The 27,989-nt window shown below is 36.1% G+C and overlaps 4 protein-coding genes across 6 annotated transcripts; 3 read left to right on the top strand and 1 right to left on the bottom strand.

The window, feature by feature from the left end:
• The first annotated feature begins 434 nt into the window (after positions 1-434).
• Positions 435-19,567, top strand: LOC107461610 (nodulin homeobox-like). Its single transcript, XM_016080133.3, is given in 17 exon segments — positions 435-1,035; positions 1,143-1,268; positions 1,348-1,506; positions 1,595-1,678; positions 1,764-1,892; positions 2,089-2,307; positions 2,980-3,105; positions 3,209-3,304; positions 3,551-3,706; positions 3,932-4,220; positions 4,314-4,439; positions 4,523-4,592; positions 4,702-4,735; positions 4,737-4,772; positions 4,898-4,966; positions 17,643-18,178; positions 18,782-19,567. Coding segments are annotated over 17 exon segments (2,820 nt in total). The 5' UTR covers positions 435-993; the 3' UTR covers positions 19,305-19,567.
• On the top strand, positions 10,145-16,167 carry LOC127741109 (uncharacterized). 2 transcript variants are annotated; one of them, XM_052252692.1, is made up of 4 exons: positions 10,145-10,203; positions 13,983-14,562; positions 14,654-14,797; positions 14,876-16,167. In XM_052252692.1, the coding sequence occupies exons 2-4, from the start codon at positions 14,212-14,214 to the stop codon at positions 15,647-15,649; spliced, it is 1,269 nt and encodes a 422-aa protein (XP_052108652.1). In that variant the 5' UTR covers positions 10,145-10,203; positions 13,983-14,211; the 3' UTR covers positions 15,650-16,167. The 2 variants fall into 2 exon arrangements, with proteins under 2 accessions (XP_052108652.1, XP_052108651.1); XM_052252691.1 differs by lacking the exon at positions 10,145-10,203 and having other exon boundaries at positions 13,285-14,562.
• Positions 19,568-19,591: 24 nt separating the features above from the next.
• LOC107461612 (UDP-galactose/UDP-glucose transporter 5) lies at positions 19,592-24,427 on the bottom strand. Its single transcript, XM_016080134.3, has 11 exons — positions 23,982-24,427; positions 23,247-23,360; positions 23,039-23,131; positions 22,877-22,942; positions 22,324-22,422; positions 21,409-21,488; positions 21,078-21,190; positions 20,865-20,953; positions 20,397-20,483; positions 20,225-20,293; positions 19,592-20,120 (listed from the first exon to the last, which is right to left on the bottom strand). Exons 1-11 carry the CDS (start codon positions 24,099-24,101, stop codon positions 20,001-20,003), a joined length of 1,050 nt encoding a protein of 349 aa, XP_015935620.1. The 5' UTR covers positions 24,102-24,427; the 3' UTR covers positions 19,592-20,000.
• Positions 24,428-25,371: 944 nt separating this feature from the next.
• Positions 25,372-27,763, top strand: LOC107461607 (monofunctional riboflavin biosynthesis protein RIBA 3, chloroplastic). 2 transcript variants are annotated; one of them, XM_021129152.2, is made up of 8 exons: positions 25,372-25,518; positions 25,604-25,767; positions 25,882-25,952; positions 26,033-26,254; positions 26,350-26,675; positions 26,744-26,873; positions 26,939-27,235; positions 27,325-27,763. In XM_021129152.2, the coding sequence occupies exons 1-8, from the start codon at positions 25,460-25,462 to the stop codon at positions 27,580-27,582; spliced, it is 1,527 nt and encodes a 508-aa protein (XP_020984811.1). In that variant the 5' UTR covers positions 25,372-25,459; the 3' UTR covers positions 27,583-27,763. The 2 variants fall into 2 exon arrangements, with proteins under 2 accessions (XP_020984811.1, XP_015935616.1); XM_016080130.3 differs by having other exon boundaries at positions 25,604-25,952; positions 27,325-27,762.
• Positions 27,764-27,989: the final 226 nt, after the last annotated feature.

The following is a 27,989-nucleotide window of genomic DNA, read 5'->3' as shown; positions in this document are numbered from 1 at the left end:
ATCACTTAAACCCTATTTAGACTAACCCTACTGTCTCCCGCAGCCGCCGCTCTCATTTGTTTGCTGCAAATCAACACAGGCAGATACTGGGAAGAAACTAGCTTTGATGTCCAGTTCAATATTCTATTTCACTGATACTCTAACTTTACTTGTGATTGTTTTAAAAAGACCTAAGCTTGCTAGATTTTTTTATTGAGATTGTGAACCTTCTTAAGATTAGGATTTCGTAACTTAGATTGTGATATCTTGAATTTGTTGATGGTATGGAACAACGAGACACTAATAGCAATTATGACTTATGAATGTATTTCTTCTATTCCTTTTCTGCAATCTTCTTTTTTTTTTTTTTGAAAGGAAAAGAAGGATATTTGGCACGATCTGCTTCACTAAGCAACTTTAGAGAGGAAGTCAATGTGTATGGGGATTGGTTAAGACTTAAGAGATTAGACATATATATGATACTTGTCATGGTTTTACAGAACAAAGCAAGTCTTATGACTGCTTATTCTGTGTAACTTTTATTCGAACTGATTCAATTTTGAGTACTGTATATAACTAGCTAGTATCCCATAAGTATGTACCTGAATCTTATCTTATTGATCACAGATTACAAGTATTGCCCAGTATTGGAAAAAGTATGATTGCTTTCAATACCAAGTGTTTATGTGTTTTAGCAACTTGCCGAAATGGGTTTGGTGCCGAATATCTTTTATATATCATTCCTACATTTTTCCATGAAGGGTTTCTAATGTTTGACATAAATATGGCCATATATAGTTCTATATTGTTATTTATAATCTCTTTAGTACATGTATTTATCATCAATATGAAATCTTACAAGTCCATTAAGTTTATTATTGTTTTTAAAGCTATAACTTCTGATGTTTTCATGTTCTAATTTATAACTTATACCATGTGTCTGTTTGACATATTTTATGCTTCTCGCTAATGTATGCTTCATTGCTTCTTCAGTCTTCCCACTAATTTTGAAAAATGATCATTTCTGAGGGAGAACCATCAAGCAGTGCTGCACAGGCAAGCATTTCCATTTGCTTTGTAACTTGGATCCTTGAGATTCTGTTGTCCCTGGATACCCTTTTTGGGTGGCTGGAGCATAACCCTTTATTTATTGAATTGAACAGGCAATAGGCTTGATAGTGGCAGTGAAGGAATTGCAAGGACTTAAAGCTCTGGATCTAAATAAATTATTGAGGGATTCTGAAAATCTTACTATCCAATACTGTACCAAAAATGGATTATTGCTTAAGGTTGGCTCATAGTCAGCTTCATCATGCTCTTTTATATCTTGTTTTATCATACTATTTTTCCTAATTATTGTATGTACAGATTGATATGGAAAAGCTTGCAGGATCACTTCCATTGCACCTCATTTCGATGCTTATATCATTTAAGAGAGATGAAGCCCTGTTCAGATACTTGTTATCTGCCATTCGTCTCTTGTATTCCTTGTGTGATTTAGCCTCCCGAATTTCTGAACTCGAACAGGTTAATATTAATAGTGAATATTTATTTTGATCATTTGAAGATTGTAATAACACTAGTTTGTAATTTTGTATCCCCAATATGATTACAGATTTTTCTAGATGATGTAAAATTGTTTGACCAGCTGCTTGACTTTGTTTTCTACATGCTTATTGTTCTTGGTGGTTTCAAACAGGTTTTACTCTGTTCTGTTCTTTTTCAGGTTGTAGTTTGTTCTTCTGTGTTGTTTATTTGTATTGAGATTTACACTTATGTTGCAGGAAGACCATGCTTTTTGTCATAGGCACCTTGTGCATTCAACTCTTGTGCCATGTACCTTCTATCTATTAACAGGGTTTATCTCAACTAAATGGCAAGATGTTGTCCATGTACTGCTTGCCCATCCCAAGGTATTTCGGAGTCAAATAGTTACCTTTATCCCAAATAAGATGATACCAATTTCAAAAAAAAAAAAAAAGGAAGAAAAAGAAGAAAGAAAGAAAGAAAGAAAGAAAGAAGGAATTTAAGTTTCATTCCACTTAATGGATTCTCATATTTTCTGATAACACATCTGTCTTTGGCTAACCATGAATTTTATGATCACAGATTGACATATTTATGGATGCTGCTTTTGGATCAGTTCGCATGGTTGTTAGGTGTCTTGAGATCACACTGCTAGCTTATTACAACGATTTTTCAATGGAATCAAATTTGACAGCTGAACAAGTAGTTTATTATCTCTGTCAGCAGTGTGAAGCTTCACTTCAGTTTCTTCAATCCCTGTGTCAACAAAAGTTGTTTAAGGAACGCCTCCTTATGAATAAGGTTTTCTAAATTTGACTGACTTTATAAATTTGTAGCAACACATGCAGAGGTGATGCTATGTCCCAGAAATTTTGTATGAGCTAATCCGTTTAACTTTAGATTAAAGATTAGGACTAAAGAGTAGTTTGGTTGCAACATAAAAGATAAAGGAAAAAATAAATTTCAGAGCCCACCTTCTCATGGGTTTGTTTGCTTCTGTTTGGTGCCGGGTTTTCATTGTAGTTTTAAAGAAAGCAACTTTTTTTAGAAAGATAAAAAATAGAGGATCATGGACTATGGTTAAATATTTCCAATTAAAATATTCTAGTTCTTGTTGGACTACGATGTTCATATTTTCCATCTGTAAGATAGATCAACAAACATCTCATTTATACCCATATTTATATGACAAGTATCATTCTCCCTCCAACTTGAATATAGATTTGAGTATCCATTTTTTTTGTCACCTTGTTCCAAAGCCAACCAATTTATTATCTCAAAGCTAATGGGAGAGAACCTGCAAATGGATATAGTTACGGTGAGAATTGAGATATTTTTATTTTACATAGAAGACACTCCATCTGTAGATACTTATCCACCAGGAAGATGCTTAGTGTATTAATTTATTATATTGATTTGAGTGATCAATAGGAGGGATTATGTTTTCTAGATACACGTTTTATTATTTTACAGGAAATATGTGGAGAGGGAGGTGTTCTCTTTCTGGCTCTGTCCATCTTGAAGTTACAGATTCAGCCATCTCTTCCAACTAGGATTAAGGCAGCTTTATCAAGGCTAAAATCTAAAATACTATCCATTGTGAGTCTGATGTCAAATTTTGCTATAACTCTCTGCTTTTAACTTTAATCTACTTTGTAATTGATGCATATTATTAACAATGCTATCATCACTCTTAAATCAGCTGCTAGGTTTGTGTGAAGTGGAGAGCATTTCATATCTTGATGAAGTAGCCAGTTCACCACAAAGTTTGGCTTTGGCTAAATCTGTTGCATCTGAGGTTAGTTTCTCCAGTTGGCCTACCATGCAAACTGAGACCTTGAAATTATCAACTTTTTATGTCCCTCTGATCACCCCATTAGCATCTGCAGTTATTTTGGTTCTCAAATGGGATTAAACCGTTGATTACAGTATAATATGGATTTTTGAGTAGAAGTACAAGTTTTCAGGAGATCTTTGAAATCATAATGTTCTGTGGTGGTATGCAGTATATATTTGATCCATTAACATAGTTCCCATGATATAGGTTTTAGATCTGTTGAAGATTGCTTTTGGAAGAGATTCTGCCCATCCCAATGTTGATGGATGCCATCCAATGGGATTTGTGCAGCTCAATGCAATGCGTCTAGCTGACATCTTGTCAGATGATTCAAACTTTCGATCTTACGTGATGCTTTGTTTTGTAAGTTTATCCCTTCCAGAATAGCGCTAAGTTGAAGTTATGATCAATTGTGGTATAGTAAAATATTTTTCGTGGTATCAACATCATTCCTTTTTTTTTCTTTTTTTCCCCCTTTTCTCTGCTCAAAATTTGATTCATAAAATATGGCCAAATATGAAATGTGTGGATTCTCCTCTTATTCGTATTATATGAAAGTTTTAGTGTTTTATTGGCATGTGATTTCAGACTAAAGTTCTGACAGCAATAATTTCTCTCTCCCATGGAGATTTTTTATCCTGTTGGTGTTCATCTAATCTCCCGGAGACAGAGGAGGATTGCAATGTTGAATATGATATATTTGCTGCAGTTGGATGGGTTTTGGATTATACTTCACTAGATATAACAAATGCTACAAATTTGGAATTCATCCAAATACCAAACAAGATGCCCAGGGCTTCTTATGCACATCATAAGACATCATTACTGATCAAGTTATTTGCAAATCTTCATTGTTTTGTTCCCAACATATGTGAAGGTTGGTTATTTGTCAAGGTTCACTAAGTTTTTAGTGTTTTCACATATATATAGTTCTTCGTATCAGTAACCACTTTTTTATTTTAATCCTCAGAGATGGAGGAAAATCATTTTGTTCTCAAGGTCCTGGAGTGCCTGCAAATGGATCTATCTGACATTCTTCCTGGGTTTTCTTTTGCTTCTGATGCTCCTAAAGCTGCCATTGCTAGCAAGAACCTGCGTAATGATTCTTCTCATATACTTCTTATTGTGAAATTCTGAGCAATATGTGGCTACTTTCTCACAGTTAACGCCTTTTTGTAGGATCATTATTAAGTCATGCAGAATCTTTGATTCCGAACTACTTAAATACAGAGGATTTGCAACTTCTAAGGTTATTTTTCCCTCACTTCATTTTCTATGTACTTTTAACACTTGAACATGATCTGTTTTGATCAGTGTCATGTTATAACAAATAGCTTATTTATATAAATTGTTTGCAGGGTTTTTTCTAGCAAATTACAATCACTTTTTAGTTTTTAGTTCTACTGGGTTCGAGGGAAATCATATTCAAGTATATTTTTGTCCTTTGGTTTGTGTTGTTTTTATTGCCTGTTCTTGCTCTATATCTTTTCTCCTCTGTTCATGTCCATTTTGGAACTTTTATATGACTCTGGCCTTATCATCTGGAAAATTCAGGATGGCAAATTTGAGCTGTCATTGTCTTGGGATAATTTTACTAAACTCAACACCAATGAACATTATCAGGTATTTTCTATATCTTTTACTCATTTAATGATCACAAAGCCTGGTTTTTCTATTGTTACAAGTGCTCGTGTGTGTTTTACCGATTTTTAGCAAATTTGGGTTGATTCGATATCTAATAATCTGGGAGCGAAACCTACTGCTCTTGTGAGTACCAGTTTTCGAAGTGCATCAAAATCTCTTTCAATTTGGATAAAACAATAAAGAAAAATCTGAAAAGAAAAGCAAATAAATTTGAAAATGAAATGACTGAGAATAAATGAAATGACTTTAACTTTAAAGAAAGCAGTAAATTGCCCTTGATGAGATCGAAGGACTTTGAAATCGAAATGAAAAGTACTGAATCTTAAAAGATGAAAGAAATGATAAAATTGCTTGAAAGATAAATTTGCAAGAAAAATAAAGATTACAAGAAATTTAAATGAAAAGTAAAGACAATAGAAGGAACTATACAGAAAAGAAAGCTCTAAGCAGACTCAGAAATTTGCTGGGGATGTGAATGTGCTTAAGTGATTTTCTGTAACAAAGTTCCAACTTTTGTTCCTTCGAGTCTTCTCCTATTTATAAGAACCTTCAGCCAATCAAATTGAAGTGTAACTCCTACGTACATTAATTCATGAGTAATCGTTCCTGTTCTTTGGTGCTATCTGTAACTGCTACTAACTTCACTTGTCAACTTCCTCGTTTCTTCGATTGCCTCACTTTTTCTAGATAGGTCCTGGTCTATCAAGATCCTCACTTCTGTCGATTAGCTTTCCTTGATAGCTCCCATGAAACTAGTCACTACCTTGAAGCTCACAACTTGTTTATTTTTGGCTAACAAATTGCCTCTTTAGGATTGATGCGTCTATCGAACTATTAATAAAACTCTCAATCCTATTCCTTCTCAAAGACATTAAAACCCATAACTGAACAATTACTTCAGATGCGGCCCATTAATTACCTACGTTTCCATTACTCCAAAAACAACTCCCATGATTGTTCACCTTCTCATTAATTGCCATTTTCTCTTTCCTTCAATTGTGGCTTTTCAAGGAAGTTTCCTTGATTTTCAAAATTCAAATCCCTTTATAAACTCTTCGTCTTTACCTTTTCATCTTTTCCCTCTCAAATTCATCTTCTACCTTTAGCTATCTCCAATCCTTTCTAAGTTTCTCATTTTCCCTTTTCATCTGCAACCAAGTCAACACTTTTTTTTTTAATCATCAATGGCTTCTTCAACTGCCAAAGATAAAGGCGAACACATTGCCACTGAAACTTTCATTCAATCTGATTTGAAGATACTATCCCGGCTCGGGGACTATCATTGAAGACCTTGAGCACATTGTGGATGACAAAAAGATCCTCCTATCTTTCACCGTCTATGACAATATTTACTGTTTTCGTGGCCCGCTGCAAACCTTAACACAAGCTAAGGACAATGCCCATTATTTCCCCAGCGCCAAAGGGGAAACCTACTTATCAAACAGAAACTTTTCATAACTCCCTTCATCGATGGTAAAAAGCCCTTTCGGAATAATCCTAAAGTCTCCTTCAAAACTGCTGACTTCTTTGCCTGGTATCTTTTTTATCGATTTTTAGCAAATCGAAGGTGGTTCAATTCTAATGGTCTGGGAGCGAAACCTACTCCTCTTTTGCAGGTACCAGTTTCTCTATAAGTGCATCAAAGGTCTTCGAATTAGACAATAACAAGAAAAAAAGTTTAAAGGGTGTAAAATAAGACTTTCGGAAGATAAACTGACTGAAATCGAAAAGGTTTGCAATGAATTTAAATAAAGCGATAAAAATGTCTTCGATTGAATCAAAGGACTTTTGACATGAAGATTAAAAGTGCTGAAATGTAAATCCAACAATGAAATTTAAAGATGCTTTGAATTTAAATTGAACAAGTAAAGTAAAGTTTGCTGAAATTGTAAATTGAAAGGATAAAGACATGGAAGGAATCCTACAGAAATCGAACTCGAACGCAGACTCAGAAATTCGCTGGGATATGAGTGTGCTTGAGTGTATTTCTGAAGAAAAGTTCCAACCCTTGTGCCTTAATATTTATAGCCTTTTTCATAACCGATCATTAATGAAATGACGTCCCCTTGTGTGCGAAAATTTGGGTAAACGTTCCCGCTACTTTGCCCAAACGTGTGACAGTTGATAAAATCCTTTTAATTTGAAAATCGTTGATCTTCCTCATTCGGGTAGCTGTTGGATTTACCATGTCAATCGAAACCGTGCTAAATAGTTTTCCACTCGATGCCTTCAAGTACATCCCTTTCGTTCTCTACTTCCATTTCGAAGCTTTATTGACATTTCGAATCATCTCATCCTTCGAATATAATTATTTTTTACTAATAGTACCAAAGGCTCGAACCTGTAAAGGGTGAAGCTTGGAGAACGCAAGGTATTCATGATCTTTTTCGTCTTTCCCATTTCACACCTATCACTCATCACTGGATGATTGACGCTGCTCTCTGCTTCTGGAATAAGACCACTAATAACTTTCATCTCCTTTGTGGAATGGTTGGTCCAACTCTGTTCGATGTTGCCGCCATTACTGAGCTTTCGATAAACAATCTTGTGGCTACTTTCGATACCAAGCCCTCCAAATCCTACTACATCATTTAGAAAAATTCTTATGGGGAGTTCATCAAACACAACATGGGTAAAGAAGACAGCCCCATTACTGATGATGAGTGCGTGATTTTCTTATACTATTGGCTAAACGCTATTATATTCTGCTCGAGGAGTATCTCTATGCAAAAACTTTTTGTTCCTCTGGCTGCTTTACATGAAGGCTACAAATTCAATTTGGCCAAGCTGCTCTTAGGAAATCTTTATGATGAGCTTGGGCAATTGGTCGATGGCCTTCGGAAAAGAACTTTGATTAATGCAGGGTCCCCTTTGCCTACTCCAACTTTGGCTAAATGCCATCTTTGAAAGGCACGTGAAGCAAGATGGGGTTTCTGCTTCGGACAAACAAAACATCGAAGGTTTTCGATTAGTGACACTTCAACCAAATTTTGAAAATGCCCACTCGACTGAGGAACTTTTCTAGGAAGCATTCTCCAAATTTCATTCTTGTAAAACTTTTCGAAATGAGGAGTTGATACTTTCCCCCTTTGCGAATCGAAACTGTGGTCCAACCTGGTTTCAACGCCTCCTCTCCAATGACGGTGATGATAACGCTTTAAGCAACACCATTTGGGCCAACTTTAACGTCGAGTATATTTGTCCGCTGGTCATTCAAATCTTTCGAGTTATCAATTAGAAAATCTACAATAACCTAACCTTTCACAGTTTTTGCTGGGACATACTGCATATCAAACTCTGTCAAAGCTAGCATCCATTTTTCCAAATGACCTCGTAATGTTGGAAAACTCAACATGTATTTGACAAGATCAGTTTGTACAACAACTTTCACAGGTTTAGCTATCATGTAACTTTAATTCATGCACGCATAGTATAGGGATAAACACAATCTTTCTATCGGGGAATACCTTGTCTCGATATCAGTCAAAACTCGACTAAGGTAATACATTGCCTGTTCATGTCCATTCTCATCATCTTGGGCTAACATACACCCAATTGTGCTTGTAGATGCTGCAATGTACAGTTTCAAGGGCCCATGTGGGCGAACATTCGCCATTATTGGAGTCTTAGACAAATAAGCCTTTATCGACTCGGATGCCTGTTGATGCTCATGTGTCTATTCGAATTGTGAATCATTCTTTAGTTTTACTAAAGGTGCAAATACTCGAGTTTGACCAGAAAGATTCGAAGTAAACCTTTGAAGATAATTTACTTTCCTTAAGAACGATTGCACTTCTTTTTTTGATTTAGGAGAAGACAGTGCTAACATTGCATCAGCCTTACTCTTATCGATTGCAAATTTTTGTGAACAACAAAACCTAGGAAATTTTCTGCTGACGCACCAAAAGCGCATTTTAAAGGATTTAATTTCAATCCCTTTTTCCGCATAGTAACAAATGCCTTTCTTAAGTGATCAATATGTTGATTCACTGAATTTGACTTGACCATGACGTCATCAATATATATCTCCATAAATTTTTCGATATACTCATGAAATATGGCATTCATTGCACGTTGATAAGTTGCACCAGTGTTTTTCAAACCAAAATGCATAACTGTCCACTCATAAGTGTCTAATGTCCCGGGACAATAGAAAGCAGTTTTGGACACGTCATCTTCGGCAATGAAGATTTGATTATATCCTGAATAACCATTCATGAAACTTAAAATTTCATTTTTCGCAATAGATCAACATATCTGCTATTGGCATGAAATACTCATCTTTCGAGGTGGCATTATTCAGATCTCTAAAATCAATACACACCTTTAATTTTTCACTTTTCTTCATTACAGGAACAATATTTGAAACCCATTTAACATAACGGGCGGTTTGAATAAATTTTGCTTTAATCACTCGTTCTATTTCTTCCTTAATCTTTTGATTAATTTCTGGAGTAAAACGTCGAGGAGTTTGCTTCACAGGTCGAGCATTTGGTTTCAATGCTAATCGATACTCTACGAGAGAACGATCGAGACCAGACATCTCATGATAATCTCGAGCAAAAAATCTTTAAATTCATGTAAAAGATGGGAAAGTTTAGTTCGAAAAGGATTCGCAAGATTTTTACAGATATAAGTGATTCGAACATCATCAACAGATCTCAAATTAATTTCTTTTAAGAGATCTTGAGATTCAAACTTTTTTAAGTGATCCTCATCTTTTACTAAATATTTTTCAAAACCTAAAGGTTCTAAATTATACATGCAATTAAAAGAGAAATCAACAGATTCATTAGGAATAAAATGAACTTGATCATTTGTTGGATTAACAACAGCTTCATTTTCAATACAATAAACTTCTGCTATTTTATCAGCACTGTGACTAATAATATCATTACAATTACATAATGAAAAAAAACTTAAACCATGACTAAATTCGATTGAAGACATTGAATTCTTGCTACTAAAAGAAGAAATTACGTTCCTAAATGATTCAACTTCATCAAAAGAACAACTTTATTTTCTACCGAAGGGAAATTATGTGTATAATTATCTAAAATTACCAGGTAATCCGAGACATCTTGAGCATGTTCCATCGAACAACGTCTCGAATCCATTCTAAGACGAACAATCCCAACCAGTTGGGGGCACAACAAGGTGTGGATGGCGCAGTTTCACCGTCAGGCCTTTTGAAACAAATAGCAGCCCTCACAATTGTAAGAATTTAACACCCTATTAACATTTAAAGGCTTCAATTTCGGACTATATACCCTAAAATCGACATGTAGCTGTTCAACATACAGATTCCAATCAGCCTTAACAATTTCAGGCTTTCTATCTTTTGTCCAAAGGAGGACACTCTGATGCACAGTAGATGGTACAACTCCAACTCTGTGAATCCAGCCCCGGCCCAGTAAAACATTATAACTTGCCCTCAAAGGCACTACCACGAAAACAGTGTTTCGCTCGGAAGACCCCGCCTTCATCCCCAAAGTAACCAGACCTTTAGCAGGAATAGAAGCACCACTAAAGTCTGTTACAGCAATGTTGGTGGGAACCAAATCATCAGGATGCTTACCAACTTTCATCAGCGTCTTTTCCGATAAGAGACTTATTGCTGCTCCACCATCAATTAAAACTTTATTTACTTTAATTCCACTCATAGTGGTAGTAATATGAAGTGGGTGAAGATGAGATTTTTGTTTTTACGAAGGCCTCAGGAAATACCCTGGTTTATCCTCATATCGGATGAAAGAAAAGGCTTCTTCAGGGTTGCCTTCATACTCACCCAAGTATTCAGTTGGAATAATTGAAATAGTTCCAACCATTTCATCATATTCCTCTTTGAAATACTCTTAATCCAAGTCAATATCTCTGTCTTTGTCAACACCTGGAGTATTAACTACCGCTTTGTCTTTGTCCAACTTCGCAGGGTAAGGAATACCCTTTGGGCATGTTTCTCCTTCAGATGGAAAGACTATTCGAGAATGCACCGAGGGCGTTGCCCCTTTTCCTTTACCAGACTGAGTCTTCTTATTTTGGGGTTGATCCCGTTTTCCTCTACCCCTTGAGTACCCTCTGGCTCGGCCACGGTGGTAAGGATATTGGCCTCGAGGAGGTTCCCGATGTTTCCACTGTGGGTTCCGTCGGTATTGGACATCTCGACTCTGGAATTCTCGACAATTTCGAATCCATTGAAGTCCTATAGCCTGAGAACGGCTCATCGGTGCGACAGCATTCTGCTGAGGAGCCTTGGAACTTTGTCCTTCCACTTGTCTAATTGGTTGCTTTTGACGAGCATGCTCCTCTCTATGAGCCAATTCCTTTTTCATCCTTTTTTCTGAAAGATTGCTGCAGTCTCAGCATCGAACACAGCATTGCATCGAGGACACAGAGATACATCCCGATCTTTAAGTTTTTGCTGCATAAGGAACTCTAATAATCCATCCTCTACACCAGGGTATACAGGTCGGACTTGTGACTCGAAATCACCTAGAGCCACGTCAAAATCATAAGACATTGCTACCATATTTACTCCAAAATATGGTTCAGCAAAACTAGTCTTAGCATCGAAAGGATCAGTATCGACTTTCACCTCTTTCTTCCCATCATCAAACTTCAAATCTCCTTCCATAATGGCCTCCTGTATCAGGTCCCTGAAACGAATACAACTGTTAGTTGAATGACTGGTTGCTTGGTGAAATTTACAATAAAGTTTCCCTTTTAAATCTTTCACCAAAAGTAAATTTGTACTCTCAGGTAGAATTAACTGTTTATCTTTAAGCAACACATTGAAAATCTAATTAGATTTCGAAATATCAAAACTATATTTCTTTCCATTCTTCAGTTTTGAATCATTCAACTTTTTATTACTAGGGAGCTTTTTAAGTAAAGAACAAACATATGGAGGACCCTTCTTAAGTTCAGTCAAATCAACCTCCACTTCGAAATCGAACTCCTCTTCCGAGGATTCCATGGCCACATAAGCAACTTCTCCTTTTGAGTAAAAGATTTACTCTTTACCCTTTGTTCATTCTTATATTTTTCTTTTCCTTCTTCATAAGTTCAACATGACGAAACCTTTCAGCCAAATGGGCCAAATAAGGTATATGCACATTAAGCAGTTTTTGACGCATATAGAATTCTAACCTCATAACTGCTATTTTCACCACTTCACTCTCAGGTAATGACACATAACACCTATTCCTAGCATTTTCGAAACGTATCATATAGTCATCAATGGTTTCACCATCTTCTCATTTCAAAGCTACTAGGTCGGTAACTGCTACATTCAACTCCCCTCGATAAAATTGAGCATGAAAAACAGTTTCCAATTGATTCCACGTCGTTATCGAATTTGGTCTGAGATTCGAAAACCAAGTAAACGCATTCTTCGTTAATGAAGAATGAAAAAACTTCATTTTCAAATTCTCATCATTGGCTAGATTTCCAATCTCGACCAAATATCGAGTGACATGTTCAGTAGTCGATTCTCCAACTTTCCCTGCAAATTTTATAATTATTTTTGGATTCTTCACCCCTCTTGGCACTTCAGCCATTTGAACAACTTGAAGGAAAGCAGACACAAAATGGGATCGGTTCATAAACCCAACGTTCAAACCAACTCGATTGAGTACATCTTTCACAATCTTTGTGACTTGATAATGTTCACCACCATGATTAGCACGTAATCGGGCTAAAACATCATCTGTATTTTGACCACGGGGAATTATCTGAGGATTCTCTCTGTTTAAAACATTGTTTTCATTTTGAAATATATTTTCGAAACCCTCATTATCCCCCCTTACATCATGCCTTTCGCCTTCATCATAATCAACAATTCGAGCAATCCGTTCAACTTGTCTTGCAAGACGTTTGAATTTTGATTCGTGATCAGCTATCATAGGATTTAGAATTGTAGTCATTTGTTGAGTCAATAAATTGACCAAATCATGATGACTTTCCTCTACATGTTGTTGAAATGCCGCCATAGAATTAGAGGCATTCGACGTAGAGCCCACATTATAATCACGAGAGAATTCGGAATGCTGTTATGGGTTTTAAGAATTATTTACTCCATTTACACTCCCAAAACGAACAGGAGGAACAAAACCACTCACTGGTGGAATATAACCGGAGGAAGGTCATAAGGAGGCCAACCAGTAGTTACTGGAGGCTGGACTGGTGGTAAGTTACCACGTGGAGGAATATTACGCCCATTATTTCTTGTTTGTACACTAGTAACTACTGTACTTTCACTTACAATGAAACCTTCTGAACGTGATGTAACGTCCGAAGATTGCATAGTTACTGGTATGCTGTCATTGGTGGACGGACCACCATTCACATTTGACACTTCATCATTCATGTGAATAATCATTCCACTTCTCAATTGCATACACCAAATAACATCAGAAATCGTTTGACACACTTCAGTTTAAAACTGTCCCACCAGGCGTGCCAATTTGTTTTGTCGATTTTTAGCAAATCGATGGTGGTTCGCTTCTAATGATCTGGGAGCGAAACTTACTCCTCTTTTGCAGGTACCAGTTTTTAGAAATCGAACTCGAATGCAGACTCAGAAATTCGCTTGGGATGTGAGTGTGCTTGAGTGTATTTTTGGAGAAAAGTTCCAATCCATGTGCCGTACTGCTTCCTGTTATTTATAGCCCTCTTTCCATAACTGGTCATTAAAGAATTTGTGCCCCTTTGTGTGAGGAGATTAAGGTAACCGTTCTCGTTCTTTTGTCCAAGAGCGTTACCATCGAAATCCTTAATTCAAAGATGGCCTTCGATCCCCACCATTTGTGTAACTGCTCGATTCTCCATTTGTGTAACTGCTCGATTTACTAAAGTATCGAAATCGAATCTATTGCCAAATAATTTTCATTTAATGCTTGCTCGTGTATCTCTTTTAGTCCCTGCTTCCATCTCGACACTTTACCAACTTTTCGAATTGGCTTAATCTTTCGAAAATAATTATTTCGACTAACAGGTTGTCTTCTCACTCTTCCACTCCTGCAAGAGCTTTAACAACAATGATATGAAATTCACGCCATTTCTGCGTCGAAATTGTGAACTAACATGGTTCGAACGTCTTCTCTTTCCATCTGATGATGAAGAGAATGAAGTGGCCAACACAACTTGGGCAAACCTCCTTGCTGTTCAGGTATTCCCAATTGGATTACCTCAATATAAGAAAGAACAGTTTAAGGTGACCCTTTATGCCCCCTACTGTGTTGCCAGACAGGCAGGCTTCTCTCAAGCTATCCCTTCCCTTGTTCCTTGAAATGACAAAGCTCTTTGTCATATCGAGCTCAACCCGAAACAACTACTCTCGTCTCCTTTACAAGTGTAGTTCATTTGTCATTAAATCTTTCGTCGAATGGTGGACCAAGTATTATTCCCAATACAGTCGCACTTTTGATGAGATAAAAAAAAACTCCTCAATAAAAATTATTCAGGCTGTTGATGGCTCACCAAAAAAGGCCCCAAAAAGAAAAGTTGAAGCAACAGTGCAACACAAACAACCAAAAAAGAAGATTCGAAAAGTTTCGACCAAAGCTTCTAAAAAGGTAAGCCTTTGTTCGAACCCTTTTCTTCGAACTTTCATTATCATATTTATTCGAATCATAACTTGTACTAACATTTTCTACCTTCATTCAGATACAATCATCGAGTGAAAGTCCTTCTGATGAAAGTGAACAATCAACTCAAGCGGACCTCTTTGCTCCATCTAATGAATCGGATTCGGAGGATTCATCAGAAATTACTTCATTCCCACACCTCATTCGCAAGAAACCTTCTCAAGTATAATGTCATCAATTTAAAATTTTCTCTACTAAACTTGGAATTAATTTATCTGTAAACACCTCTTTCGAATCTCAGGTTGAAACAGTTACTCAGTCCATTCCTTCTTCCTCTGCTGCACTTGAACAAAACAAGCAAGGAAACCAGTCTGGATCAGAACCGCAAGAGTTTCATTTCTCTGCTCAAACAATTATCTCAGCAGAGCCTATTCAAATTATCCTTCCATCAACTGCTAAAACACCAACCTTAGTTGATCTGACTCAAGACCAACCTCCATCACTTCAAGTAATAACCATTTCTAATCCTCCTTCACCAATCAACACTGATTCACTTCTCCAGTCTTCCATTACACAGAACCTTGATTCACCCATTCGAGAAACCAGAGAAGTAACACCTCCTCCTCAAAAAACACCAAGTACAACAACAACAATTGAACTCTCTTCCTCACATGATCCTGAATCCTCGAAAGAGGCTCCAGACATCACCTCTGGACTCCCTGACGACGAGTTGGCAAAGCTAGTGGCTGTTTTGACAAGGATCACTCAAGAAGAGGAATTTCCTATCTCGAATCCAACAACGGAGGATCAACCCACATTGAGTCTTCCTTCAGATCTTAACCAACGCACTCTCGAACAATTAACCATCGTTCTTAGGCTATTGACACATGCTCCCAAAGAATGGATTGATCATCCTGATTTGAATGCCTTCTTGTCTAACATTTTAAGTTCTTCCCTTGAATTTCAAGTTCCTCCTCAATTATCTTCTATAATAAAAAGGTTCACAAAGGTCTCAAACAACTCTGCCATTATTCAAGATAGGTTGCAAGAAACCAGAGAGAGTAGCCAAAATTAGAACAGGATCGGAGGAGGTCAACACTACTCTCCGATCGATGAAAGAATCATACAAAGAATATGACTTGAGAATTGTCCAGGCTACTAGTACTCAAGCCTATTTCGACAGACGAGAAGAGGAACTTAAGAAAGAGCTGGCCAAAATTGAAAAAGAGTTGGCTAGAATCCGAGAAAAAAAAGTTAAATTAGCCAAGCTTTTTGTCCTTGTGAAGCAAAAGAAACAAGACATCTTCAAAGAGCTTTGCATAGTGGAAACCAAACAAGAGGAGATCAATAGAAGATTTGACAGGGCCCAAACCGAAGAGCATGAACAAATCGAGGCATACTCTGCTCTTGATGGTGAAAGAGTCCAACTTCACCTTCTTGCAGAGCTTTTGGCACCTTTCTTCCCTACAACTTGGTTACTATTTTTCATAAAACTCTTTTGTCTTGATGCTTGTATTTCCTTATATATTTAAACTTCATCTTCTATGCATCGATATTGCTTTAAATACTTTCCGTTTATTAACTTAATCACACTTCCCGAATCAATATCTTTGATTCGATACGCATTCCTAGAATACAAATCGATCACTTGAAAATGTCCTTCCCAATTGGTAATATAACCTTTAACACCAACTCTCCTATATTAAAGCACTTTTCGTTTACTCGACGATTATAACTTTGATCAATGTTGTTCTTTTGGTAGACCATATTTTCAAGCGCTAAAATACGTTCTTGATTCAAATTACTCAACTCATCATACATTGCATTCCCGTAATCTTCAATCGGTAAATCATCTTGCTTCATTATTCTTAATGTATTAAGATTAATTTCTAATGGAAATACTGCATCATAACCATACACCAACTTATACGGAGAGGTGTCGTTGAACCTCTAGGTGAGTCTTGATAAGCTCACAATACTTGGCTCAGTCTCATGCCAAGTTCGAGGTTTACGACCGATTTGCGTTTTAATCAAATTAATCAAATTTTATTTGCCACCTCAACTTAACCATTAGCCTGTGCATAATATGGGGTTGAAGTTACCATAGCAATATTCCTCGAAGCGGCAAATAAAATACTGATTTCGATATCTAATAATCTGGGTTGGTTCGATTTTTAGCAAATTTGGGTTGGTTTGATATCTAATAATCTGGAAGTGAAACCTACTCCTCTTGTGAATACCAGTTTTCGAAGTGCATCAAAATCTCTTTCAATTTGGATAAAGTAATAAAGAAAAATCTAAAAAGAAAAGCAAATAAATTTGAAAATGAAATGACTGAGAATAAATGAAATGACTTTAACTTTAAAGAAAGTAGTAAATTGCCTTTGATGAGATGAAGGACTTTGAAATCGAAATGAAAAGTACTGAATCTTAAAAGATGACAGAAATGATAAAATTGCTTGAAAGATAAATCTGCAAGAAAAATAAAGATTACAAGAAATTTAAATGAAAAGTAAAGACAATGGAAGGAATCCTACAGAAAAGAAAGCTAAGCAGACTCAGAAATTCGTGGGGGATGTGAGTGTGCTTGAGTGATTTTCTGTATCAAAGTTCTGACATTTGTTCCTTCGAGTCTTCTCTTATTTATAAGAACATTCAACCAATCAAATTGAAGTGTAACTCCCACGTATATTAATTCATGAGTAACCGCTTCCGCTCTTTGGGTGCTGTATATAACTGCTACTAACTTCACTTGTCAACTTCCTCGTTTCTTCGATTGCCTCACTTTTTCTCAATGGATCCTGGTCTATCGAGATCCTCACTTCTGTCGATTAGCATTCCTCAATAGCTCCCATGAAGCTAGTCACTACCTCGAAGCTCACAACTTGTTTATTTTTGGCTAACAGTGTGCTAACAAAAATATATGTAAAATTGATTTTATTTTATAACTAGAGAATGCCATTAAATGTTAAATGACAAAAGTACTCCATTTTTCAAATATGGTTGTTCTTTACCATGTAGATTTTCCTCAACATGGTGATGTTAATGTAAAATTTGATTTCCTACAGGTGGCTCAGAATGCAGTGGGATGCCCATCACCTTTAACTGGAAAAGAGCCTGCTTGTTTTAATAAGCGTGGTAACTCAAAGGAAGGAATGTCTAAGAATGCTGCATTTCCAGACATAAACCAACCTAATACCAGAGCTGAAGACATAAATAAAGGCAGTGACATAAATATGCAAGATCAAGAAGATAACGTCATATCTGCATCAGGAACTAGAGAAATCGATGTGGATGCTCCAAACACTGATACAAGCAGTTCAGATACTAGTTCTGCAAATGGAAAGAATTCTTTTGAGCATATGTATGATGGCAAGCTTTCAAAATTAAATGAGGATCGTAAAAAAGTTGCAGTTAAAGAAAATAAAGAGGATGAAAAGCTTGCCACTGTGCAGAAGAGGAAACGGAAGCGAAATATAATGAATGATAAACAGGTGGCATTGATTGAGAGTGCTCTCTTGGATAAGCCTGATATGCATCGAAATGCAGCTTCACTTCAATCATGGGAGGGTTCTGAGGTTACACCTTCACAGCTTAAAAATTGGTGAGTCTCGTTTTACATAGCTTATAAGTTATAATATATTGTTAGTTGAGCTCTTCTCATTGTACATGTTCTTATGTAGCAATCCAGGATATTTAGCATTTGCCTCTGGGGTCATATAGGATACTTAACATTTCATTATCATTTAGGTTTGATTGCCAAAATTAACTAGTATCTTCTTTAAGCTTTTATGTAAGCAATTTTTGGTGTCGAGTTTTTTTTTTCTGAACCTGGTCTATGATAGGGAAAATATAATATCTTGTTATTCTTTCAAACAGAACAACGAATTTATTTATTTATTCTTGGGGTGCTCAAAAAAATATTTTTATTATAAAATCTCTTTATTAAACACTTTTTACTTTTATATTTTTTTTTTTCCAGTCTACCATTTAATACATAAATATAGTATGATTTGAAAAATAATTGGAGAATCTTCGGAATATCAAGATTTTTATATATATAGAAAATTTTATATTAGTATCTTTACATTAAAATTTTGATTGGTCCAAGAGCATCAATATATATCAAGTGCCTGCTTGTGCATCATAGATTGGTCCATTTATTCTCATCTGGTTTGATCCATACTGGAATTTTTGTCAATATCAGGTTGAACAATCGAAAAGCTAAATTAGCTCGAGCAGCTAAGGATGTTCGAGCGGCACCAGCTGCAAATGTTGACAATCCAATCTTAGACAAGCCAACAAAGCTAGTACTTGGATCCTTTGACTCACCTGACAGTCCAGGTGATGCCTTGGATACAAGAGATCACAGTCTCGCAAAAATAGCTTCCAGCGAGAATTCGGGGCCTTCAGTTGCCGGATTTGCTAGTACTGGTTCTCTGCAATTTGTTCCATGCAATGCAGGTCAAGTTGTGGTGATTGTAGATGCTGCAGGAGATGAGGTTGGTAAGGGAAAGGTGTTTCAGATGCATGGTAAGTGGTATGAGAAAAGTTTGGAGGAGTCATCAACCTGTGTTGTTGATGTTAGTGAGCTTAAGATTGATAAAGGGTTGCGATTACCTTACCCGTCAGTTGCCACTGGTAACACATTTGCGGAGGCCGAATTGAAGGTCGGTGTTATCAGAGTGCAATGGGATTTGAACAGAGTTTTCAGCTTATGGTCGGAATGAATTCATGTTGCTTCGGTGGCTGCAGCTATTAGTTTGCTACCTGCTTCAGTCTGTTATCATTCTTCTATTTACATAAACATTAATGGAAGGATAACGAACTAAACAGGGAGCGGCAATCTATTAGCTAAACGATGCTGGATATGTTTTTTGCCAACTTTGTTACTAGCATTTTATGGTCACCAAAATGATGCTTGTGGCATTTAATTGTGAATCAAGGTTCCTGTAATTGACTATTATACTGATTATAATTTTTTGTAGTAGGATTATTCTTCGTAATAGTAAATTGCTTGTATTAAGTGAATGATGAGCCTTGGAAATTGCCATAAACCCATCGTTGAATACTTGAATTCCATCCTACTCCTACACATTTCTCGAAAACTAAATAAAAACAACTTTGTGCAAACTCTGCACGTTTTTTCAATCTATAAACATTCTTTTGCCTTATAGTCAATCTATAGTTGATCTCCCCTATGGAAAAAAGAGGGGACAATATCATTTTAATTCCTCTCTTGTTTATGACAGTGATACCAAAATCCGGAATCAAGCTGTAGTTGGTGTTGTTCAGATTTCAAGTCAAAGCCACATCTGTATAATGAATTATCCATGAACCTTCAATGTTGAATGTGCAGCTCTGACGCTAACTCATCACTTAAGAAAGCACAGGTGTCAGTTCAGCACAAGTTAACTTCATCTTAATCAAGGGTTAACTTTCAAATTACTCGATTCTCCATTTTGAACAAGTGCTACAGATGAGGTTGTTTTTGGAGGTGGTTTCTTCATGAAGCTTTTCGCATAAAGGGATCCAAAGACAATGACCTGACAATGCAGTGGTATTAGAATGCTTCTCAAAAACACAATCATTAAGAACATGGTTGAATGGCAAAATTTAATTGTCTGGAGAGGGTAAAAGTGAGTCTTACGGCTCCAATCCACTGTTCCAAGCTAAGAGGATGCGAAAACCACATGCATGAAAGCATAATGCTCACCAACTGCCAATATTAGGAAAAACGAAAATCGAATAAAATGTCAAGCAATATAAACATAAACAGTACTAGCGAAACTGAAGACTAGATTTCTGTATGCAATCGTTACCTGTCTTGTGGTCATTATGGTAGCAAATGTTAGAGCACCAAAAGTGCGAATTGTGTAGGATATAAAAAATTGACTAGCCGTTGCAACCTATGACAACAATATAACAAATTCTTCAGGACAAGATGAAGAAAAGAAGTAACATTTAATCTTGTTTTATTTTTCCCCTTTTTCAAACAAAAGTATGTAACATTAGGGATTGTTATAGATTTGAAAAGGCTAAATTACAGTGACCTCTCCTATAGTTAAATTAAATTATACTACATACACCCACTCTCAAATATTTGCTGACAACCTTCCAAAGGTAGTCATGTTTACAACAGTGTATGGAATATCACCTAATCAAATCTTAAGAGAGAACAGTGCAATTTACTCCTTACAAAATCTCATAGAAAAAAAACAGACAGAGAAATGAACAATTTTCATTGCAACATTATTCATATTTATAACAGAGGGAAGAACTTTGCTTACCGTTGAAAGCAATACTATGTCAAAGAAACAATCATGATGGTGATAAACAAACTCTATTGCTGGTATTAAATGTCCTTGCAAGATAAGACCTAAATTAAAATGTTCACAATGTCAAAAGAATGTATTTTCCACCAATGAAGCTGGAAAAGAACCAGAACTTAGCCTAAAGAATCAAAGGATGCTAAAATAAAAGCAACTTTCCAAAAACTCTACCTGTGAAGCTAAGAATACAAGAACACAATGTGGTATAAAATATCTGATTGTGTATCTCCATGTCATAGCCTTTAAACAGCTTATCCTGGAATGTGCTTGTGAAGCCATCAAACCTATTACACAAAAATTACAACAACTTCATTCAATGAGAGACTTGTAGATGAACCAAGTTAAAGTACAAAATTTTAAATGCACCAATTAGTGCATCCACGAGTTAAAAAGTTGAAAGTGTTTCAAAATAAGGTTTTTAATGTGCAAATTGAAACATCCAGTACAACTTAAATCAACAAGAAAAAAGTTCAAAATAAGGCTTTAAGTTCTGTAGTGATACCCAAGATAGCCAACCATTAAAAGAACGCCCCAAACCGTATTTTCCCTTCCTCTACTGTATGGACTTATTTCTGATCCTGCCTACAATGAAGACATGCAAGAATGAATTTAACTTATTACATAATATTGCCACTGCTGATTAGTATCAGTAACTGCTTGATCAATCAAGTGTAAGAAAACAATATTTGATATGGTATGCTTTCTATGGGGAACGTGAAAACAAAAAGGCAGTGTCAGTAGGCACATGTAAATATCAAGATATCAAAGAAATGTGACCTCAATTGTTCAATACCTCTCTCCCTTCTAGGTCCCATTACATATCAACATATTAAAGAAATGTGTGAACTTGTAATTGTCGAGATCGGATCCTGCTGCCAACTATGTGTAGTCATTAGTCAACAACGATTGCAGAAAACATCAACACAAGCTTGAATATCACTTGGGACTCAGGAGAACTAGTTTAAGAATTCATTATAATGATAAAATTTTGCAAATGCAAGCCCTAGTTTATTTGCTTTGGTATGTCTAAGTAATCAAGAATGCCCTCTTTTTACGAATTAGTTTGGAACTTCAAGGACTTAGTGACAAAATAGTGGATACAGCGGCCTTCTTAGGACTGTCTACACCAGTTCAAGATAACTCAAGGGCCCTGCCATTCCTTTTGTTTCTGTCTAAAGGATAATAATATATTATCTCAAGCAACCTTCTTGTCATGTCCGGAATAAAACTAATCCTTTGCTATTACAAGAAATAACAGGACCACCCACATGCAACATCAGTCACTGACCAAAACTAATATAGTAGTGGTGAACATTCATTGCGAGTTCTAACTTCTATGAAGAAAAGAATCACAAGACAGAAACCGAATTATTAGAAGGATATCAAAATAATTAGGGGTCAAAGATCCAATAATTACCGGATATAAGATAAATACTGAGCAGCCAAGGGTAACTAAAAAAGCCAGCATATAGTCAGGTCCCTGATATCTCTTCTGCATTATGAGTGTACCCCAAACCTGTTGAACACACAAATCGTGAAATACCCAATTCAACATGGCACAATAGTAGCTATATGATATCGGCAGAACTATTCAATCAATTAAAAAATTATGTTCAGCCAAATTTTCAGGATTTGTAAATAATTACAGGACTGTGATGTCAAATAACAAATTCCTACTATCTAACCATATCTTTGACTTTTAGTATTCATGGCTTTCTCACAATCAGAGCAACGAAAACAGCCACCAATGATGGCAATTGGACAGAGAGCAAGAAAATAGAGCATGAAATATTCAATATTTACCAACATATCATCAAATAAAAAAGTTGCAATCACTGAGAAAATGCAAAATGAGTTACAAATCCATCATACAAGACAAATACCAGAAGGTAAATCTGATGAATATAAAAATTAGCCAGTAATCAACACAAGAAATTGATATGATTGGGTACAGTGAAAGTTTGACCTACCATAACTGGTATCATTTTTGCACACTTTGCAAGAGTTTGAACAGGAAAGCTAACATACTTGAGGGCCTGGGTAAGAAATGTGCACATTCAAGAAAACACGATTAGCAACTAACTACCAGGCATCTTAGCAGCCTCTTATGAGATAACATGAACACAGAATACCTCATATTGACAAGTTGTGGTCAGTATATTTGATATTGAGACGAGACAATACTTATAAATGGGAGCAACAGGGTCCATTGTTTTTTTACTTGCCTGAAAGAAAGGTTGAAAATTATGAAACTGCAAATAATTGGTGGCTAAGCAAATGCATTCACAAGAAAATGTGTCAGAGCTGCATCTGTTGATTTTGTATATGACATTTACTTACCAACAAAGAACCAGCGGAAACAGCAGATGTCGTGATACGATTGCAGAAAACAAGAAAGAGTGAATACTTAAAGTACTCCTTTTCTGCCCCATATGGTATTCTCATGATCTTTTCCTGCAATAAAAAATATCTATAACTCATTTGATAAATGATGGGCTTGAGAGCGCTTTGATGTTAATATAGCATCGATTGGAGAAAACAAACAAACAAAAAAGAAGAATTGTAGTCTAATGTGTAGGAATCTGTTCATACTACGTAGACTACAGCTACACTCACCCTCAGTAACCCTCAAATTACAAGGAAGTAAAAATACTAAAACCAAATGACTTAATCACTTGGCAACCCACTTATGTTGATTACTTATGCTACTCTTTCTCTTTTCTTCTTTCTACAACAATACTGAACCAATTCAAGTTTTGTATTCAAACACAATAGCAGCTATGATCTTCTGATTTACAAACCCCCGATTGTTAGCATATGCAAACTAATTACAGCTACCATTAAAGCCCAAATCTGATTCATTGGGGAAAAACATACCAACTTTTGAGAAAATAATTAACCTTAATCGGTTTCAAACTACCTCATTGAATTGGAACAATAATAATAATAAATCAAATTAACATAACCACGCAGTAAAAATGATTACTTCTTGCACGGATAAGGAGATCCTAGCGCTGTAAATCGTGCAAGATGGGGAAAGAAAAAGGAGAGAAAAAGGAGGGTTGATGGGAGAACCTGCAAGACGCCATAGGTGACAAGGGTAACCATGATACCAGAGACAGCAAACGTGCCCTTCCATAATTTGTTAGTGTCTCTGGAATCAGCTGAAATAGAAGAGCTTGATTCTTCCGCCATGGCCAAAGTCGGAGTGGGACTCGAACATAGAAGAGTGAGATAAGAATAGCGAATGTGGGACCCCCTCTAAGGTTGGGGATCAAACGGCATCCACTCCCTGCGTGGCACTGACACAGAAACTCAAAGTGAGTGAGGGAGAGAGAAAGAGAAAGAGAGAAAGAAAGCGAGTTTAGTTGGTTTCTGATTCGTTGTTTTCAGTTTGAGCTGAGAGAAAGGGAGATGAGAGAGATGGTGTTTGCAGAGCCTCAAGAGAGTCGCATTCCCCGGCAAAGTATTCTGCAATATTCAATCACATGCCACGTCACCATTCCACCATTGGATTTGGCAACAACATGGTACCTTTCCCTTTGCTAACTCTGACTTCCTCATGGGCCCATTTTGTCTCGTCAACCCTACTTACCTACCCACCATTGGGCCCCCTCTTGCCTACTGCTTCTTTTCTTCAAAGGCCCAACGGCCCACACTAATGCTTGCAACTTGGAAGATTGCTGCTCATTAGACTTCACTAATGTTGTCCACATGCTTGCTTACTTTGAAATTATCTACAATTTAGATATTATAAGAAGTGATTTTTTTAGCGTACAATATCTTTTCTTATATATTTTTTATTTTATTTAAAGGACATACGATAAAAAAAACTATATATATTTTATAATTGTTGAACAATAAGTGTGAAAGATTAATTCCACATCAAAGACAAAAAGAAAAGAAAAGAAAAGTTTGAGAGAAGAGATTTATAAATTTGATATTTTAATAGAGAAATAATTCTCAGTTAGTCATTAATATTTAAAAAAATAAGATAAAATATATTATTGAATTACTAAATTAAAAAAATTGAATTAATGACTAAATATGATAAAAAATAATATATTTTGATAGTTTCTTAGAATTTTTTATCTTAATATTTTAAATTGGATGTGATATTTTATGTAACATAATTCATCTCATGTATGCGTAAATAAAAATAAAACATATTTTATAGCAAATTATTTATCTTTTTAAAATTTTTTTACAGCAAATAGATTATTCACTATTCTTGATCTATAAATATGAGTAAGTGATTATAAATATTTTTTTAACTACATGTTTAATGTGTCTTAAAAATATGTAGGTATTTCTCCTCTATTATTATGATGAACAAAAAAGACAACGGGGTGTGGTTTCTTATTAGTATTGAATGACTGATAAAAGCACAAGTTGAAAATGTTTGTTGGATAATATAGTTCCGTTTGGAACACATCCATAACTAGAGGTCCACATTTTTTTTATATATGTATATATAATTTTTCTATATATTATTATGCATGGCGAAACAAGAGCACCAATCTGTGAATTTTTAAAGTCACAGAACAGAGTCTATGGACTCAGCTTCATTCTTTCCTCATCCTTTGATTTGCCACGTCATCACCAGCTCAAGGTATGTGTGTCACTATTTTTTCTTGATTAATATGCTGAGTTCAAAGTTGAAATAAGCTTGACTATTATGCTTGATTATTTTGCAGCTTGCAACAACGATCATATAGCAGCCATCATAATAATCACAGTGGGAGATTTGGCATATGGAGGAACAACAGGTTGTTGAATTCAGCTTCTTGTGCTATTGGATATGACTTCTTTGATGAAGATGGTAACTTGAAAAGGAACAATGAAAATGGGTCCCTCTTAGGTGATGCTTCAAAACAGTTTTCCTCGTCTTCTTCTTCTTCTTCAGCACCATTTGGAACATTGAACGCTGAAATAACACAGGAAACTACTGATTTCTTTGTGAGTGATGCTGAAGGTGATCCAGATTGTCCCTCTAAGGGTTACTCTTCCATTGAGCAAGCACTTAATGCACTTCGCCAAGGAAAGGTAACAGATTTATATCAAGTGTTATGTTTAATGTTCTTAATCTAACTTATTCATTTTTATTTTTTTTTTTTTTCTATTAGTTTGTGATTGTGGTAGATGATGAAAATGGTGATGTTGAAGGAAACCTTGTAATGGCAGCATCTCTTACTAGTACCAAGGATATAGCCTTTTTGATTAGGCATGGATCAGGGATTGTTTCTGTTGGCATGAAACAAGAGGATCTTCAAAGACTCAACCTTCCTCTCATGTCACCAGAAACTGAAGATGAAGATTCTTCAGCCCCAACCTTTACTATCACAGTGGTAAAGTGTTATCATAGTCTTATAGGCCTAATTCTACTTTGCAAACCATAACATTATGCTTTTCATTAAAAGGAATGTTGTTTTCACCTGAGTAGGACGCAAAATTTGGAACTTCAACAGGCGTATCGGCTGCAGACAGAGCGAAAACAGTTCTTGCTCTATCATCTCCAGAGTCTAACTCAGAAGATTTTAGAAAGCCAGGTCATGTGTTTCCCTTGAAGTACAGAAATGGTGGGGTTTTAAGGAGAGCAGGTCACACTGAGGCTTCAGTTGATCTGGTTTCACTTGCTGGATTGCCACCAGTTTCTGTTCTTTCAGCTCTTGTTAATGATGAGGATGGTTCCATGTCTTCTTTGCCCACTCTAACAAACTTAGCATTGGAATACAACTTTCCTATTGTCTCCATCACTGATTTGATAAGGTAAGATATAGAGGCATCATTTAGCCTTATCTAAAGCCAGTTAATTTTTTAACTAATCTCATCTCAAGGTACCGGAGAAAGCGCGAAGAATTGGTTGTAAGAACTTGTGTTTCAAGGTTGCCTACGAAATGGGGTGATTTTGAAGCATATTGCTACAGCTCAAAGTTAGATGGAACTGAACATGTGGCTGTTGTGAAGGTAAGAAACTTGATTGAAGATGTTGAATATATATAGTTAGAAACTGAGTGATTAAGTAAACACAGGGAGAGATAGGAGATGGACAAGATGTGCTAGTGAGAGTGCATTCAGAATGTTTAACTGGTGACATATTTGGATCAGCTCGGTGTGACTGTGGAAACCAACTAGATTTGGCAATGCAGTTAATAGAAGAAGCAGGAAGAGGAGTAGTTGTGTATCTTAGAGGTCATGAAGGAAGAGGCATTGGACTTGGTCACAAACTTAAAGCCTATAATTTACAGGACCAAGGACATGACACTGTCCAAGCCAACATTGAACTTGGTTTAGCCGTTGATGCTCGTGAGTATGGGATTGGAGCCCAGGTCAGGTCCATCATTCACTTTTCTTGTTTCGATACTGATATCTAAAACCATGAAAAGCTTATTGAATACCATGGGAAAAAAATGTGCAGATTCTGAGAGACATAGGAGTTCGAACTATGCGGCTAATGACTAACAACCCAGCCAAGTTTGTTGGTCTAAAAGGGTATGGTTTGGCAGTCATAGGGCGTGTTCCTGTGTTGACACCAATCACAGAGGAAAACAAGCGCTACCTCGAAACTAAAAGGATAAAGATGGGTCATGTTTATGCCTCTGATTTACAAGGATCATTACCTGGATTCAACCATGATTCAACTGTAAATAAACAAGACTCACAAGAGAATACATAGTATAGTCTACACTCTACACAAAATTTATTGCAACAAAAGATGTCTTTTATGCCATTGTTACAAAATTGTTTCAAAGGTGTCACCCCCAACAATAAATTATTCATGGCATTCATCTCTCATGATTGTATACATTGTATTACTCAAATAAACACATCTTTCATTGATAGACATATATTTTTTTTTTCAAAAATAATGCAACAGTTTGCTACTTAGTATTTCTAAATTTATTCCCATCATTGTTAAGCTACGATAACCTCGCAAAAAAGGGAGCTACTCAAATGAAGATGTAAAAAACATCTTTTTACGAAGATCCTTTGTATAAAAGTGTGATTTATTGATTTGGCCACATTTCAAATAAAAAGAACACTTTTTTAACATATCAAAATCTAACCCTACAATCCATCATC

This window comes from Arachis duranensis, chromosome 8 (genome assembly GCF_000817695.3).
Source record: "Arachis duranensis cultivar V14167 chromosome 8, aradu.V14167.gnm2.J7QH, whole genome shotgun sequence".
Classification (NCBI taxonomy): Eukaryota; Viridiplantae; Streptophyta; class Magnoliopsida; order Fabales; family Fabaceae; genus Arachis; species Arachis duranensis.
The sequence above is the reverse complement of the archived record's forward strand: the minus strand, read 5'-3'. Positions and strand labels throughout refer to the sequence as shown.